This window comes from Talpa occidentalis, unplaced genomic scaffold, assembly GCF_014898055.3.
Source record: "Talpa occidentalis isolate TD23 unplaced genomic scaffold, MPIMG_talOcc4v2.1 talOcc4.16, whole genome shotgun sequence".
NCBI lineage: Eukaryota > Metazoa > Chordata > Mammalia > Eulipotyphla > Talpidae > Talpa > Talpa occidentalis.
The window spans coordinates 1,642,851-1,660,263 of NW_023601653.1; the positions used below are offsets into that span (position 1 = coordinate 1,642,851).

A 17,413-nucleotide genomic window follows, 5' to 3' on the forward strand; every position below is an offset into this window, starting at 1 on the left:
ACCAGACCCCCTTGTGAGGTGACTGCAGGGACTGGTGCAGGTCACTGAACAGTGACAGGCGTCTGGGGCGTGTCCCGCCCCGAGCTGCCCGCAGGCGCCAGCCCATCTCCCTGCTGCCCCGCCGTCCCCGCCACTTGAGCCCTTTCTAATGGCCCAGGCGGACTCTGGATGGCCCTCGTGCCTCGACTCAGAAGCAATGACTGGACAGGGAAGCCCCCCAGTTCGGGAGGAGGGGGCAGCTCGGCCAGTGTGCACCGTCCACACCGGCGGCTCCAGGCCGTACAGCCGGGAGGCCGGAGGAGGTTGGACGCTGGGCTGGCCAGCTCGCCAGGCCCTCCCCCGGGGCTCATCTTGGGAGCCAACAGGCGGCTGCTCGGTGGGAAGTAACTTCGTGGACCTTAGGGAGCACGACTGTTTGGGTGAACTTGTTTAGAAGGTTCTGGGGGGGCCCAGAACCCGAGGCCCGCCAGCTGGCAGGTGCGGGGGGGCTCCAGCAGCTGTGCCCTCGAACGGGGCGAATGCCGGGGTGAGTCGTATCTCGAGAAGAGGCAGCAGGAAACACGCCGTGTCCCCAACCCAGGGCCCTGGGCTGGCAGGGCGGGCTGGGTGCTGTGCTGCTCCCCCAGGAGGACCCGGGCCAGCTGGCCGGTGCCCCCGACGTCTCCCTCTCCCCTCCCGTCCCCGCCAGCTGCTGTGGGCTCGGGGCGGGCGACTTGGCCTTTGCAGTATTGCGCCTGGCCTGCCCAGTGCCCCAGCAGCGGCTCTCGGGTGCGGCCAACCGAGGTCATAACCAGTTTTGTCAGTCCTCCAGTTTCAAAACGTCCCTGGAGGGTTCAGCTTTGGCTGAGGCAGACGCCGGGCACACGCCCCAGCGCCCCCAACTTACCGCAAGGGGAAGCCCCACCCCACCTCTTGGGGAAACGGGCCTGGAGCCCCTGCGGGCCTGAGGCGGCTCCCCAGAGGCCGGGCAGCCTGCCTGGTCGCGCCCGCGCGGTGGGAAGCAGCATCGGGCACCTCTTCCCGGAGGCGCCCCTGGGTCTGCGGGGCGGGAGTCGAGGCAGGCGCCTCACGGAGGAACAACGCCCGGTTTCCTTTACTTTCCATTTATTCACATTTCGTGGATCCTCACGTCCTGGGGCCAAGAGGGATCACAGACTGAAGGGGCATTGTCTGGTAATTCAAGTATTTCAGTTTCAGAAAACACTCTCCTGTTTAAAGTAGAAAGCAAACGATGTACCCATGGACGGCCAGGGGGCGCCGAGCCCACACCTTCCCCCCGTGGGGCCAGGACCGCAGCGCTGCTTCAGGGTGGAGGAAAAGCGGCCGCTGCCCCGGGGAGCTCGGAGAAGGCCTGCTCCGAACCCTAACCCGGCGGGGTAGAGGTCTGTCTCCCCAGAGCAGGCGGGTCATTTGGCATGCAGCATATCAAAAATAGGATTTAAAATGGAAATGTGAAACAGTGGCCCTCGGGAAGAAGATCGGTCCGTCCAGACTTGTCCTTCCGTGGAAACATCATCGAAACGGCTTTAAAAACAGGGCACACGCTCTGAGGCGAGCAGCTCCCGCCGCGAGGGGCCACGCCCGCCTCCAGAAGGCCACTGGGGCACTCGGTCTGTCGGGGCTGACCAGACCCCGTCGGGTTTGGAGGGAGACACGCGGCGGCCCAGGCCCCGCCCTGGCACACCTCACGGTCTCCAACTGAAGCGTGCAGCCCACGTGAAACATTTTCAAGTCTAATTTCTATTATTTTGTTAAAAATAAAACTAAACCCATGAGGCAGAATTCGGGCGGTGGCGGGCGCGAGGCCCCTCGGGCCAAGGACCCTCCCCCGGGACATAGGAGGGTTGACACGCGACAGTGAAATCCCAGCCTAGGCTTTTCCATAACCGAGGTTCACCACCACCGGGTTCCTAAAACACAGAAGTGATGTTAAGAAAATACCACATTCCGCTCGGCGGGGTTTCCCTGCAGTTCTCACCGCCACGGCGAGTCTGGGAATGTTACGGAAAAGGAAGCCGCGTGTGCGACCAGCTGAAGAGACTCAGCGCAGAAGGCGGCCTGGCCAGTCGGGCCCCTCCCTGGCCTCAGGGGACCCCGCCCCTCCCACACGCACACATGAGAGCAGAGGAAGAGGCATGGGGACAGTCGCGCCCCCGGGGCTGTGCCACAGCAGACGGAGCCCGCCCTTCCTCTTCCTCGGCTGGGTAAACCCCAGGGCAGGGCCCGGGGGCGGCCACCACCACACACTCACCTGGAACAGACTGACGGACCCTCTCAGCGTGAGAGAAAATGCAAAAATAACTGCCGCTTCCTGCCAGCTCACGGTGCAGCTGGGGCTCTGCCCACACCGGAAGTCGCCCCTGAGGGATCTGCCAGCCACACGGGCCGGGTCCGCTGGCGCGGCCGGGAGGGCACCCAAGGAGCCGTGTGGTAAATCCAGGCCGAACCACCTTTTAGTAAGGAATTCCCGAGTTAACATAAAGCTGCCTCCCCCTCCTGTCCGTCTAACGCTGTACTTTTTTTAAAAAGCAACCGTGCTGTGTCATGAGAGTAGTTGGCGACGGCTCTTCTGAGACATGATGCTCCGAGGATGCGGCTATACAGCGACCCCGGGGAGGCGCTGGGCCTCTGGCCGGGCAGGGCTCAGGGGAGCGGAGGAACCAGAGCGGACACGTGGCCGTGCGTCCAGGCTGAGGCGAGGTGAGGGGTGTGCTGTGCAGGGGCGCGGCCCCCGCCATGCAAACGCACTGAACATTCTTTAAAAAAAATGGCAATTGCAGCATCAAGTGCAGCGCGCGCTACTGGCTGAGGTAAAGGCAACGCCACGCCTCCTCCGCGACCTCCCGCGTGCTGGCATCTGTCCGCGCGGCCATGTCGCCGGGGCTCCCGCTCCGCCTCAGCAGCCAGCTGCAGGTCCGCGGGTCCAGGTCACCGGGGGAGCCACGTCTGTCCTCTGGAGAAAGGCTGAGCCGACTTCCGTTTTCATGCAGGTTTGCGGTCCGGGGTCTACAACCTGTAAACTACCAAATTTGTGCTTTTTAACCTGTTCTGGGCCATCTCCCTCCACCCGTGTCTGTGGGGAGACAGAAGGAACAGCACCTCAAGAATTAGACTGCAACACCCAAGAACAAGCTGCTCCCTTGTTTAGAATCAAACGCAGGTCCCGAGCGGCTCCAAGGCCGGCGTCTGCACGAGGCGAGACCTGCCGCCTGCGGCCCGGCTGTCAACCACCAGCGGCAGCAATGGAAGCACTTTTGTCCCGACCAGGCGGTGGTCCGGAGGGGCGTGCTGCTCACGCCTGGTGGCGAAGATCCCGGGCGAGCTTCCTCCACGAGGTGTGGCTGTGGGCGAGCCCTGCGGGGCGGCCCGGCCTGGCGGGAGAAGCCTTGGGGAAACCTGCTCGATACTCTGACTCGAGTCCATCAGGAAACCGCTTGCGCTCGGCTTAATGAAAGGAGCATGAGAAATCTTCCGCAAAGGTTCATTCAAATGTATTTCACACATGGGCGTTCTTAAGAAGAGAGAATACAATTTCCTGACACTTAGCAGTAAAGGTTTTATTGGCATGTTACTCGTCCTCACAGAAGCGCCCAGCTAGCTAGCTGTTCTTGGGGTGCCAGGGGAAGAGAAGCGCCGCCAGGCCTCGGGCGGGCTGGCGCGTCAGGCGTCCTTCCTTTCCAGCAAGGCCCTGTGCAGCTCGTCCGCGTCCTCGGCGGTGCGCACCCGGATGAGCATGGCGGCCGGGGCGGTGGCGTTCCTCTCGTCCACCGGCGGGTTGGGGACGCAGACGATCAGCACGTTGTTCTTCCCCGTCCGGGTGCACGGCATGTTGGGGGGGATCAGGACGTTCAGCAGGATGTTGCCTGCATGCGGGCAGAGGGGAGGAAGTCAGCCACGACAGCGTCAGCATCTCAATGCTCAGTGCCGACGCCACCTGCACTCGGCGGGCTGGGCCGGGTCCCTACACGCACCTCGGCGTGGTGTCCCCAAGGCCAGCGAGGCTGCTGGCGCTTTCTGGGCTCGGCCACGCCATGGCGGGACTGCCCTGCCCCTCCTCCAGCCACCCCACGCCCCACCAGGGGCAGCGCCTTCCACCGGGCGCCCTTGCAGGGAGAACGCGGCCACGCCCCGAAGCCTTCCCCATGTGATTGCGAGGCGCACCAGCCAGAGAGAGCCCGCACCCCTCGAGGCCGGCACGCTCCCTGGCATGTTGTCCCACAAGCCAGGCTCATGGCAAAGCCCCACAAGCTTCTTTCTGTGAAACCGCCTGGTGCGGCCGCCACCACTGGCCATTGTCTCCCGGCCTGCAGGCGCCGCCCTCCTTCGGCGGGCCCTCTGAAGGGTCAAGCCAGGGGTGGGCGCAGGGTGGAGAGCAACATGTAACGATCCTCTGCTCCGGAAAGGATTCCTTCAAATGACCCGTTTCCTTGCGTGCTTATTAAACCTCCCGGTGCACACGGGGCATCCCAGCCACCCCGCCGGCGCCCAGGAAGACGAGCACCGTGCGGGCTACTTCTCGGTGATCGCTTTTCACACACCTGCGACTTCTCAGGTAGGTGCTCCGCTAAAGCTGTGATTGGGAAGGATGGGATGTGTTTGGCCGACATGAAAACATCCCTATACCTGAAAATCCCGCCCACTGAAGCCAGAAGGCCAAGCACCTGTCTACCACGCAGCTACGGGCACCGTGTACACACCCAAATTGGTGTCCGCCCGCACCAAGAGCTGCGTCTTCTGACTCGCTGTGGGTTTTAAGTGCAGAGTCCCCACGCCCTTCTCTTTAAATTCGTTGTCTTTCTTGTAAAATAGTTTACACCTGTGGAGAGAAGCAATGGGCGTGAGCAGAGCCTCCATGACAAATCAAGTCAGTTTTCTGACCTTGACTTGTTGGCATCCGGGAGGAAAAACCTGTGTGAAACGAGAGCAGGCACGTGTCAGGGCGGGTCCTGAGCTGACGGAGGCCAGGTCTGGGCCCAAGCCAAGCAGGAAAATGCAGTTACACACCCTCAGCCCCCTCCCTACTTCTTTAAATCACAAAGAGTGGCTCTGGACCAATCTTCAAAATAAATAAATAAATACTACTTTTTGAAACTCACTTTTCTCAGAGTCGGTCAAGTTCAGGGCCAGCCCGCCCACCTCTCCTGGGTCCCGAGCTCTCGGGAGCCGACCCTGACCTTTTAAAAACAAGAACAAATGCAGCCCCCACGCCCCTGCCCCTTTTTCTGCTTATTTCTGAACTCTTTCCGGGACGCCTGCGCTCGCCCACGCTGTTGAAAATAAATCCAGAAAACATTCTCAGACAGGACCTGACCAGTCACTGATGTCAGCCAAGCCCCTGCTGCGGTGACTGTGAAGCAAATGACAACCAACGCCTGCTCCCTGTTATCACTAAACACGCGGCAAGCCAGGGTGGCCGCTGTGAGTTATCTTGGTAACTAAATTTTAACACAAGCAAAAGGAATTACTGGACTCTTCAAAAACAACCCTCAGGACCCCACAGGCTCTGGGGATCTGTTAGGAAAACCCTGAACCTGGTGCTGATTTCACTCCACTGAGGGAGATGGGCCGCCCAGGGTTTCCCTCCACTTTCTTCTGAAAGCAGCGGCTCACTCACAACCACAGAGCCCAACAGCTGTCATGGGGGCACTGCAGCAGCAGGAGGGAGCGCACAAGTTAGTGGGTGGGAAAGATCTAGAGGAAGGGGTCAGAGATTAAGAGCAGAAATGAAACCGAAGCTGCCAGCAGTGACTTATTTTGGGTGGGGGCTGGAAAAGCAGGGGACACGGGGAACAGACCTAACAGGAGACTGGACAGGAAGGCGAGGATCCCAGGAAACCTGTCGAGCACTGCCTTAAAAAGGAAAGAGTGAACAGAAAAGAGCAGTATATGACCAGCAGGAAATTTCTAGAATAGATGATTTAAGTACTAGGCCCAGATGTTTTCCCTGCCACAGTTCAAAAAGGCATGGGGGGCCTCCCTGGTGGCACAGGGGTTAAGACACAACCTACGGAGGGAGCTGTCCGCAGCTTCTACAGCACGAATTTGATCCCGGGCCAGGGAGCTGCTACCCACAGAGCGCAGCAGAACTCTCCTGTCTCCCCGCTGCTCCCCTCAGCAGTGGATTTCGCAATCTGCCTGTTCTGCTCCCCACTCTGTCTCTGGTGAATCCTCTCAACAACACCCCCATCACCTCTGGCCTGTACCCCAGCTCTTGTCTGCATAAATAAATAAATCTTAAAAAAAAAAAAAAAAGAGGCACGACCTGGCTGCAACCCAGGACGCTCAGTCCATTCTGTGGGGAGTCGCCCGTGGTCCAGCCAGAAGCTTCCTCCCACACCCGAGAGCAGGGTCCCGCACTACTCACTTTTTGGAGTAAAAAGCATCATCTTCTTTCACTTCAGTGACCACTACCTTGGGCGGCTCGTCGCTCTCGCCTTCCTCTCCACCTTTCATGGAAACAGACTCAGTGAGGTCTCGGGGGGAGTGGGTGAGAGGCCTGCCGGCACCCCACGCCTTGACCCACAGGCCTCGGGAAGCGGAGCGCACACTGCCAGCCGTGCGCGGGCGAGGGGAGACGCCCACTAGACCATAACTGGTTTGTGGAAAACAGAAGCTCCCCACAGGTCTACGCGTCTTCTCTGAAACAGAGGCGAATGTGCACGTCCTGAGGTAACAGCGCGGGCTCAGGCTCCAGAGGGCAGGCCGCAATCCCGGGGACCAGTCAGCAACAGACACCCACTAGGAAATGAGTCTCTTCCGACACCCTTCAGCACCCCTTCCTCAAAAGTCGGGGTCACGCCCACACCCAGCCACAGAGCAGCACCCGCAGTGGCCAAAGGTGGGAAATTGCTGAGCTGCTGCCGCCGGGCACTCGCTCCGAAGCCGCGCCGTCAGCCCGGGAGCTCCTGGAGCCAGCGCCCCTTGGAGCCAGCGCCCTGACATGGGGAGACGCTCTTAAGACGCAAATTAACAATCCTGAAGAGAAAGGCAGTTGCACAAAACTCACTAGTTTAGAAAGTGACTCTAAGGAGACCTGCACTCAGACACGTCGCGCCACAAGCTTTAAACGTGCAGAAGGGGCGGGGCGAGGCCGGTTTCCCAGCCGGGGTGCCCGACTCTCGTCGGATTTTAAAAAGAAACCCCCCGGACACCCGGGCTAAGCTCACAAGGACGGTGCCGCCACGGTGGAGGAGCCCCTCAGAAGCGCCGTGACCCCGCCTCGGGGGGGGGGGGGGACACACCAGCAGTGACGCCGCCCACGGTCCGCCCGCGACTGCCTGACTACCCCGGGCCAGGACAGAGCGGCCAGGCGCTCACCTGTCCCTGCGGGCAGAGAGGAGAGAAGGTGCTTTGTCTGGAGGGCCCTTGCCTGATGACACACTGGAAGGCAGAGCAAGGCAGAATCATAATGGAAGTTTTAGTTCTAGGAAGAAAAACAAATCATTCCGAGGCAAGCTGGCAACTGCAGTTTTCTCTCTCCAGGAGCTGTCAAAGCCTCCCTAAGGGCACTTTCAGCTGCTTCCAACTGTCTGCAGACATTCGTCCACAACGTGTGATGAAGAGGGGTGATGACACCCCCTTTCCAGAGAGCTAAGAACAACTGTGGACTGGGCTAAGTGCCAGGATCTTGGGGCGCTGATGCTAACCACTACAGAAACTTCTGGAAAGGCAGGTGCAATCCACAGCCCTGGGAAGACTGTCAGTTTGCTGCCCACGGCGATGAAAACCTGCAGGTTTATCTGCGGGGCAGCCAGGGCACCCACTGGGGCGTGCCTGAGCCCCTCCCCCACATGCTCAGCAGGGGCAGGCCCTGGAGCAGGTCTGTTTTCAGGAGCGCCACCAACTGATTCCCCAGAGAGCAGCTTCAGGCCACAGCTGCTGGGGACGGCCAGGCCGGAGGAGGGGCGCTCATGAGCGCTGCCATTCGTGTGTGGAACTTTCTCAATAAAATGAAAATTTCCAGAAACGCGAGCCCATCAGCCCCTTTAACTACAGCACGTGTAAACGCACATCTGCCATTTTTCAAAGTCGCTGGGCCAGATGCCTCTATTCTTAAATTTCACGTTCTTAATCTTTAACAACCCCACAAACAGATCTGTCTCCATCCTGAAACTCCAAGAAGGGCCTCAGCTTTGAGCGGATCACGCGCAGGCAGTCAGGGGCCACGCCGGCTCAGGCCGCCTGCGTCACAAGCGTTCGCCACTAAACACAAAACTCACGGACACCAAAAACGGCCCGACAAGGGCACACTCTAGATTTACCTTGGCACTCACTGCTGCCTTCTGCTTGGTTCTCCAGTGGTTTAGTGGAAAATGGCGAAGAAGCTGCTTTACTCTGGGTAGCATCTTTGCCAAATAAACCGGAATTTCCAGAAGAAAATGAAAATCCAGTCAGGGGGCTGGAGCTCAGCGAGCCCAGCACGGCGCTGTCGACCTTCTTGCCGAAACTGAACGTGGCGCTCGCCGCTGCCAGGGGCGCGTCCGCTTTCTCTCCGGACTCGGCCTCCGTCTTCTTTTCCGACGCCTCTTCAGTCTTACTGCCGTGGAACAAAAACGCTGACTCTTGCTGTGGCTTTGCCGAGGCAAACAGGGCGGGGGACGGTGCTTCAGCCGACGTCCGGCCTGCGCTGCGCTCGCTGCTCCCGCGCTGCTGCTCAATGCCCGCCAGGTGCCTCTCGTAGTCCCGGAAGACGGGCGTGAGGTCGCACAGCGGGTTCGTGTCCACGTGCTTCACGATCCAGTCGCGGACGGCGCGGTTGAGGGCGGCCAGCTGCTTGTGGTAGGCGCCGCCACGTGGGGCCGCGCTCGGGGCAGAGGAGCAGGGCTGCGGGGTGCTGCCGTTTGTCTCGGGACTTGAGGCCTGGTCAGCAGAGGAGGCAGGGCCGTTTGTGGCCACGGCTGCTAGAGGAAAGCAGTTGTAGAGTTTACCAGAATGCAGCATTTACTCAGCCGTCGTTCTCCTCTCCTGCCTTCTGTGTTGTGTCCTGGCAGGAGCCCGGGCACGTCTAACACTGACATACGAGAACAGTCTCTGTTAGGTTTGCATGAAACCTTTACAATATTAAAATAATCTTTTCCTTCGAAAGGCTGCCCTTTTCACACAGGATGTCAAAATGTCACATCAGCATAAATCAACCCAGTCCCCGAGGTCGCAGGGACGGACGTTCACCGGTGTAGTCAACTATTCCCAGAAAGTGCATCTTAATATCCCCGACTATTCTGCCTAATTAAAAGTGGGACAGTGCGTGCTTCTAGAATAACAAGCATCACACAAGCCAACCAGCCAGGATCACTCTGGGAACCACACGTTTTAGCCCATGAGCCCATTGTCTCTGAGCCCAGGCCCTGACTAACTCCCTGCAAACCGCAGCCGCACCTTCGGCCTGGGCCGGCCGGAGGGTGCCTAAGCCCCAGGGCATGTGCACAGAAGGCACCTTCATGGGGGGTTGCCATGCACTTCCTTTCCTCCTGTCATTCTCCTTTCAGAGCGAAAGGTTTGGAGACCTGGAGGTTAAGGAACTTTACTAAATGGGCAGAGCTGGTGACAGGCAAAGCAGAAAAGAAAATGTGGCTCTACTTGGCACAGAAGCCCGGGCTGTGCTCACATCCTCTGCGACAGCCCAGCTTGCCCTCGTGCCCGCTCGTGCCACAGCTACTGTTTTTGCTCAGTTAGTCCCAGGACCAGAATTACATCGAAGAAAAACACCTCTGCAAAGTTCTTTTTCATACATTATCTTTACACAAACACAAAGGGGCACCTACTTACCAAAGGCTGCCTTGGATTCGGGCGCTGCCCTGGTGCTGGAGAACGGAGGGGTGCCTGTGATGCTATTTCCATTCGCCAGTCCTTCCAAAGGCTTCCCTCCGGCACCACTGCCAAACCCCGAAAATCCTCCTCCTCCAGAAGGCACCACCAAACCTTTAAAACCTTTAAAGGCCCCTCCACCATCAGACTGAAAGGGAAGAGAGAACTCGCATCAGAGAGCGCCAGACCCAACAAGCAAGACCGCGGTGACACAGCACCTGGCGTCTCTGTGCAGCCAGAACAAGCAGAAACAGGAGACGAGGTAAGATTTTACTCCTAACGACAGCTCTGCCATCCAAAGTTGCCCTTGAAATAGCTGGGATAGTCATAATTACAGTGAAAGATTTTTAAACCATATTTAAGATACAAGAGCTAAAAAAGCAATAATTCCTGTGTCTACCCTCCAGCCTGAGAATCACAGGAAACATGGTCTCCAACCACGCGCCCCAAGGAGACTGCACAGGGGCTCAGCTAGAGGCCTGCGCCTCGGGGCCCAGCGGAGTTCAGCAGGTCAGCGCATGCATGCGACCATTTACCTGAAACTCTCACCTGTAAGTTCCCAGGACGTCACTTTTGGCGGCACTCAGCTTGCTGGACGGGCGAAGCTGACAGTCTCAAGCTAGACTTTCTCTTAGCCGAGAAACCCATTTTTTCCTCTATTCCCTCGCCTTCTCTAGCATGGTCTCTCGAGTTGCCCTTCCCTGAGATGGCGCGCACACCTCTCTAAGGAGGAGCCCAAAGCCTCTGGCGGTCCTGACGGAAGTCTGCAGCAGCACTCTGCCCGGGAACTTTTGAAGAAAGGCTCCTTGATTTACAGTATTTTTCCTAAAGCCACTACAATTTCTGTAAGATGTTTTACTTCATTCAGAAATACACCACAGCAGAGGGGTGCCCTGCTCCTCAGACCATAGGTCAAGGCAGGCTCTAAAGAATGTTGGAAATACCCCACGGAACAGGTGCTCAGAACGTGGAGAGAGCACGTGAGTCTTTAGTTCCCACGTAAATGAACCATAATCATGACCTCACAAGAAAATAACAAAAAACCCAATCTTTACTAAATGGCTCAGATAGTCTACTATTGCAGTTAAAAAAACACAAAAATTTGGGCCTCCCTGGTGGCACACGGGGTTAAGCAACGCACTATGAAGCAATCCGCAGCCTCTGCAGCACGAGTTTGATCCCCAGCCGGCCAGCGAGAAACCCACATGGCGCAGCAGACCTCTCCTGTCTTGCCGGCTGCTCCCCTCAGCAGTGGATTTCAGTCTTTCTGCTTGTTCTGTTCCCTGCTCTGTCTCTGGTGAATCCTCTCACACCCCACATCTCTGGCCTGTACCCCAGTTCTTATATAAAAATAAATCTTTAAAAAAAATTAAAATAAAAAAATAAAAATAAAGCGAGACACTTAGAAAAACAAGAGTGAAAGGTGGATGAAGATACTTGTTTGGGGGGCCTCCTGGGTGGCGCAGCGGTTGAGCGCTGGGTTGCGAAGCTGCCCGCAGCCTCTGCAGCGCCGGTTCAATCCCCGGCTGCTCCCCGGCCACCTGAGGAGGGTCCCACAGGGCGCGCAGACCTCTCCTGCCGCCCGCTGCTCCCCTCAGCAGTGTCCTTCGGTCCTTCTGCCTGCTCTGCTCCCCGCTCTGGCTCTGGTGAATCCTCTCACCCTCCCGCGCTTCTGACTGTGCCCAGTGATTGTATACATAAATAAATAAATCTTAAAAAAAAAAAAAAAAAGATACTCATTTGGGCTCAAACACCTAAGCGCCCTCTACCTCTTCCCCCATGCTGCACTTCTGTTTCTCTCCAGGTGCTGACAGGGCACGCGCGGCACCCCTCCCCTTGCCTTCTGGATCCCTCTCCCTGCCGTGCCCTTTGCATGACCACCCACCTCGGATGTGTCTGTATTTCTGCAAGGGGTAAGCTCCCTTTCAAGGCCCAGATCGAATTTTCCTACCTCCCAGTTACAGCAAGTGGGGGGAATGTATAAAAAAAGCACCAACTGATCTGAGGAGACGTGCACCGCGGCCCTTAGCAGCAAAAGCGACAGGATGACACGCACCTCAAACCCCACATTCCTGCGCTTCGCCTTCTTGATGGCTCTGTTCCTCAGGACTTCCTCGCTGGCCACCGAGAATGTTCCCACCTGCAAATGAAACAGCAGTATGAACGCTGAGATGAAGCCAGACCAGACAAACTTAACTAGTACCTGCTGGCTTGAAAGCATCGCTAAGACAGCAACACAACTGCCAGAGGGCACACTAACATCCAGTCCGTGTTTACTATCGTGTGAATTCCAGTCCCAGTTTTAAGTGAATTAGAAATCTTCCAGAATTTACAATGCCAGGCTTTGAGTCACAATCTAAAGAGTGCATGAAAAGTTTTACAAAAACTTAAAAACTCTGGTGCAAAAACTATTCAGAACCAATTCTTCTAATATATTCAAAGATACTAGAAAAATTTAAAACAAACATGCATTTTGCCTCCCCGGTGGACCAGCGGTTGAGCGCAGCGCTGTGAAGCTGTCCACAGCCTCTGCAGCACAGGTTCAATTCCCAGCCGGTCAGGGAGATACCCACATGGTGCAGCAGACCTCTCCTGTCTCGCCCACTGCTCCCCTCAGCAGTGTATTTTGTCAGTCTGTCTGTTCTGTTCCCCACTCTGTCTCTGGTGAATCCTCTCACCCCCCACACCTCTGGCCTGTACACCAGCTCTTGTATGCATAAATAAATAAATCTTTAAAAAAAAAAAGTCAGTGAGGAGCCCAGGCCTCCCAGTGGCACTGCCAGAGGTGCGGCTCTCCCAGCACACCCAACACACAGAGGCCACGTGGGGAAGCTGCCGAAGGGCTCTGGCATGACCACAAGCCTTCTTTTACCCTTTAGTGCTGGCAAAAGGTATTTTTCTGTAAAAAGTCTCTCGTGTATAGCTATTTCAAAGGCTGACCTTGAAGGCATCGCTACCCCTAAAGAAGGAACCAGCTGGCTACACTTGCCCCCAAGGTAGTCTGCAAAGTTCTTCCACACTCATCCCATCAGAAGCTCTACAAACACAAGTTCCTTGAAATATTTGTTGAAGCAAAGCGTCACGTGGGAGTCTACACCTCAGTGGCCCAGCATCTGTCTGTGCGTGGCTTGGTTAAGGAGCGCCAGTTCAGTCACAAAGGTGAAAGCCCAGCCCAAATATTAGCATACTCGTGATTCAGGTTTCCCCAGACACATCAGGCCTGGACATATTTGTAAAGGAAAACAGATTTAGAAGGAAGACAACAATCTAAGCAGAAGCTTGGAAACACTTCTGTAGCTGCCTTCATTTTCCTCTTAATTTAGCTCTCTCCTGTTAACTTGAAAGACTAACTTGGTTATAGATTTTGCTAACGAACTGACCCAGGATCTCCAACTGCTAATGAGGCACTAGAAATGCAGCTGTGTTCTGTTCTTTCCAAGAGAATATTTAAAAGATTTCCTCAGGGAAGATCATTCTTCTTTATTTTTGTTAGAAAATAAAATTAATAGAAGTCTAATGTCTACTTCTATTAATGCAATTGTTGGGGGTCTCCGATTTATAAAATAGGAAATAAAGCACACCTCCGAGAGCGCCGGAGGAAGGGACGTGACCTCAATCTTATGAAATGGAAAATGACAGCCACGCAGGCTCGAGTGGAGGTGGCATGCGGCTTTCCAGACGCACCAGGTTTACGACCCATTGCTCCGTTCCCTTCCAGTTATGACTGATGCCATGGGGCTGAGAATGCTGCACGCCCTGGGATTCGGGAGGAGGGGCTCCCGCGGAGAATCCTCAGGCAATGGGCACTTCCGGCAGAAAAGCACCCCTTATGAGAATGAGTACCTTCCTACATGTGAAGTGCAGGTCCTAAGAAATCCCACCAGTTTCCGCTAGAATGTTCTCAAAAAGGTCTTTTAGGGCCTCGCCTGGTGGTGCAACGGTTGAGCGCTGGGCTGCGAAGCTGCCCGCAGCCTCTGCAGCGCCAGTTCGATCCCCGGCTGCTCCCCGGCCACTGGAGGAGGGTCCCGCATGGCGCGCAGACCTCTCCTGCCGCCCGCTGCTCCCCTCAGCAGTGTCCTTCGGTCCTTCTGCCTGCTCTGCTCCCTGCTCTGGCTCTGGTGAATTCTCTCACCCTCCCGTGCTTCTGACTGTACCCAGTGCTTGTATGAGTAAATAAATAAATATTTAAAAAAAAAAAAAGGTCTTTTAACTTTAACACGTTTTTCCCAAGGAAGCCCCCTAGGAACTTACACCTATTACGCAGCAGGAAATCATCCTTAGGGAAAGGATTCTTACCTCTTCTGCTTCGTCTTCTTGATCCCAATTTCTATCTGTCAATTCCTTCTCAGCAATTCTTTTGGCCATTTTTCCAAACCTAAGTTAGGAGTAAAGAGGTTAGAAGTAAAAAAGTTAACTTCTCTAAGACAAGCTGTAATTCCAACAAAGAATTTTTAAAATTTGGGCCCTCCCTGGTGGCGCAAGGGCTCAAGACACAACCTATGAAGCTGTGCGCAGCCTCTGCAGCATGAGTTCAATCCCCGGACAGGGAGCTACTCACATGGTGCAGCAGACCTCTCCTGACTCGTCCGCTGCTCCCCTCAGCAGTGGATTTCAGTCTATCAGCCTGTTCTGCTCCCCGCTCTGTTTCTGGTGAATCCTCTCAGCCCCCCACACACACACCTCTGGCCTGTACCCCAGCTCTTGTATACATAAATAAATATATCTTTAAAAAAAAAAAAAAGGAACTTTTTAAATTCCCTTCAGTGTGAGTTGAGATTCCCTGATGCAGAAACCTGCTTCCCCCAGAGCTTGAGGCCGGGGCCCTCGGGCGCCCAGTGTTACCAAAGGGCGGTGTGCGAGACGAGGCACTCAGAACACTCAAGCGATCTGTTTGAAAACAAGCAGATGATGATTTTCAAGAACCAAGTACTGTACATGAATCAGCAAGTTCTTAACTTACTCTAAGCAAATAACACTTTGAGTCTTGCTACCAACAAAACAGCTTTAGTATTTACAATTCTTATCCAGATGATTCCATGAGAAAGCTCATCCTTAACGAAGAGTGTTAATAAGGTGCCAGGAGTATCTTCGCAGCCTGAGGCCTCCTCTTTAGGCTACAGACAGAAGGCGTTTTCCATGACTGACCATCTAATTACCCCAAAGTGGACACTGCAAAGCTTAGGACATCCAAAGTTCAAATCAGGGTTACTATGGACTGGGTGCACTTTCTGAAAGTGTACAGCCCTTCAACACCAAACCATCAGCTCAACTCCCTAACACCGCAGCCTCTGGAGAGGGAGAGCATCAGGGTATCCTCTCTGCAGTGCCTACAAAAGCATCTTGTCGGAGAAGGTCCCTGGAGCCAGCCCTTACAATCTGCAATTTATGACCCCAATATTATCTTTGTTATGCAGAATCCCCAAAACAATCCATGGAGAGCACAGCCGTGTTTGCTGGCTTCTTTCCTAATTCGCTGGTCAGATGAACCCCAAAAATTCCATCTCCTGCGTCACAACCTTACCTAGGGGTTGAGCCTGGGGCACCCGTCTTGGCTCTGGGAAGCCAGCTGCACGCCTTCCTGGGAAGTCTCCCCCACGCTCACTGGCTCTCCATACCATAACTCACTGATGTTTCAAGAACTTCACAGTCATTTACACAAACTCACACCTCACCCACAGTTCTGCAGCACCTATGACAATCACACTCTGCCACTCCCAAATTCTCTAAAACCTGCTGTGGAGGAAAATCAGAGGGGCTTCTAATAACATTCTAGTCATTTCTGAATTTTTGTTTTATAATTCTGTGGGTTCCCTGATTATAAAACAGATGGTCTTAAAGTCCAAGATTCTGAAACAAAACACAGGTGTAAATAAATGTGCATTTCAGGCATTTATCCATGAATTTGCTTTAATGCCTCCCCCAAACTTGGTCCAGTTTACTACTGATTTTTACCATCGTGACAAAAACAAGCAAAGGACTTTCAGACAGTTCCTCCCTGAACTTGAAGGGCTCAGTGACAGCATCTCTGAGGGGACCTTTTGGCATTTTCCTCCTCAGGAACACCTCCACCAGCGGGCTGGAGAGGGGGGAAGCTGCAAGTCATTTTTGACATTTAAGTGAATTATATTAGCTGTAAATAATTTAAGATATTACGACAAACTGGCAAAACGGGTGGAGCTCAAAGTGCAAAAACAGTAAAATTTCACCATTTAATCCAAACCCCCACAGGTAGGGAAGGCCTGCCGGAGTCACGCCTGACCCCCGCGGTGCTCTTCCTTTGCAGACCTACTCCAAAGGGGGGCGCTGTCGCGGCCCTTCAACCAGCGGCCCAGGGCGCTACGGAGATGAGAAAACACTACAAAAATCGGAGAATTCCAGTTTTGCCATTTTCTTGCTGGGGATGGCGCTAACTTACTTCATTTTTGCGCCTCAGCTTCTTCCTCTGTAGACCAGGAAGGTGTGAAAAAACTCCAAAAGCCCCTGCAACTATTTAGAATGAGCTCTGGCGCCTCGTGCTGTATGTGCCAACAATTATTTTTTTTAAGATTTACTTATGCATGCAAGAGCTGGGGTGCAGGCCAGAGATGTGGGGGTACAGGCCAGAGGACTCACCAGAGCCAGAGCGGGGAGCAGAACAGGCAGATCCGCTGAAACGCACGGCTGCGGGGAGCAGCGGGGAGACAGGCAGGCCTGCCGCGCCCTGGGGGCAGCTCCCTGGCCGGGGATCGAACGCGCGCTGCAGAGGCTGCGGACAGCCTCACAGTGCGGGCTCGACCCTTGCGCCACCAGAGGCCCCACGCGCCAACAACTACTAAGTGGGTTTTAAAAACGCCGGGGCCGCGTTTGAAACGGCGCGGAGTCCCGAAAGGGCTCCGAGGCGGGCGCGCCGCGCCGGGAACGCTGACTTTCGCGCCCGGAGGAAACTCGGGGGCCAGCGCCCACTCGGCCTCTGCCGGGGGGGGGGGGCTCCCCGCGCCGCGCCGGCCCACGTCGGCGTGCCCGGGGGACGGCCGCGCCCGGAGCGCGAGGCCGGGCTCGACGCGGGCACGACGGCCTCCGACGGCCTCCGACAGGCTCGGGCTCGGGGAGCCGAGGGGCCCGGAAGCGCCGAGAGCCCGGGGTGAACCCCGAGGCCGGGCCTGCCCACTCGAGCCGCCGCGCCCCGCAGGCCGGCCCCGCACCCCGCCCGCCCCCAGGGCCCCTCCCCGGCCGGGCCCCGCGCTCGGCCGCCGGCTTCCTCCTCCAGGTCGGCCCGCCGGGCCTTCCCCGCCCCCGAGCCCCCCAATCCCGGCGCGGCCCGCACCCGGCTCCCTCCCAGCCCCTCCCGGGCCCGGCCCGCCCCGGCCCGCCCGCGGCCTCTCACCCGCAGCTGTCGCCGGGCGGCACGCGGCGGCGGGCGGGGCCGGGGCGCTCGGGGCTGAGGCGGCGGCCGGTCGCCCGGCCGAGCGCGCCGGGCCGCGGCCGCGGTGCGGAGCTCCTGGAGGGACTTGGTGGTCAGCCAGCCCGGGCCCGCCAGCACCATGTCCCCGGGGCCTGGTCTCGGCGCGCCGGGCGGCGGGGGAGCCGTCCGCTCAGCTGGAGGCCGCCGGGGGAGCGCCCCGCACGCTCC

At 56.5% G+C, this 17,413-nt stretch overlaps 1 protein-coding gene across 2 annotated transcripts; it reads right to left on the reverse strand.

Moving 5' to 3' along the window:
• Window positions 1-1,017: 1,017 nt before the first annotated feature.
• NUP50 (nucleoporin 50) lies at window positions 1,018-17,210 on the reverse strand. Of its 2 annotated transcripts, none has more exons than XM_037513396.2 (8): window positions 17,168-17,210; window positions 14,101-14,179; window positions 11,861-11,944; window positions 9,766-9,952; window positions 8,262-8,900; window positions 6,365-6,446; window positions 4,698-4,816; window positions 1,018-3,863 (listed from the first exon to the last, which is right to left on the reverse strand). In XM_037513396.2, the coding sequence occupies exons 2-8, from the start codon at window positions 14,167-14,169 to the stop codon at window positions 3,661-3,663; spliced, it is 1,383 nt and encodes a 460-aa protein (XP_037369293.1). In that variant the 5' UTR covers window positions 14,170-14,179; window positions 17,168-17,210; the 3' UTR covers window positions 1,018-3,660. The 2 variants fall into 2 exon arrangements, with proteins under 2 accessions (XP_037369293.1, XP_037369294.1); XM_037513397.2 differs by having other exon boundaries at window positions 1,019-3,863; window positions 8,262-8,897.
• Window positions 17,211-17,413: the final 203 nt, after the last annotated feature.

Coding starts and splice junctions, on each gene's coding strand:
- NUP50 (XM_037513396.2), bottom strand. CDS start 14,169: ATGGCCAAAAGAATTGCTGAGAAGGAATTGACAGATAGAAATTGGGAT. Junction 11,945..14,100: donor AAGAAGACGAAGCAGAAGAG/GTAAGAATCCTT, acceptor TTTCATTTGCAG/GTGGGAACATTCTCGGTGGC. Junction 4,817..6,364: donor GATGCTTTTTACTCCAAAAA/GTGAGTAGTGCG, acceptor TTCTCTCCACAG/GTGTAAACTATTTTACAAGA.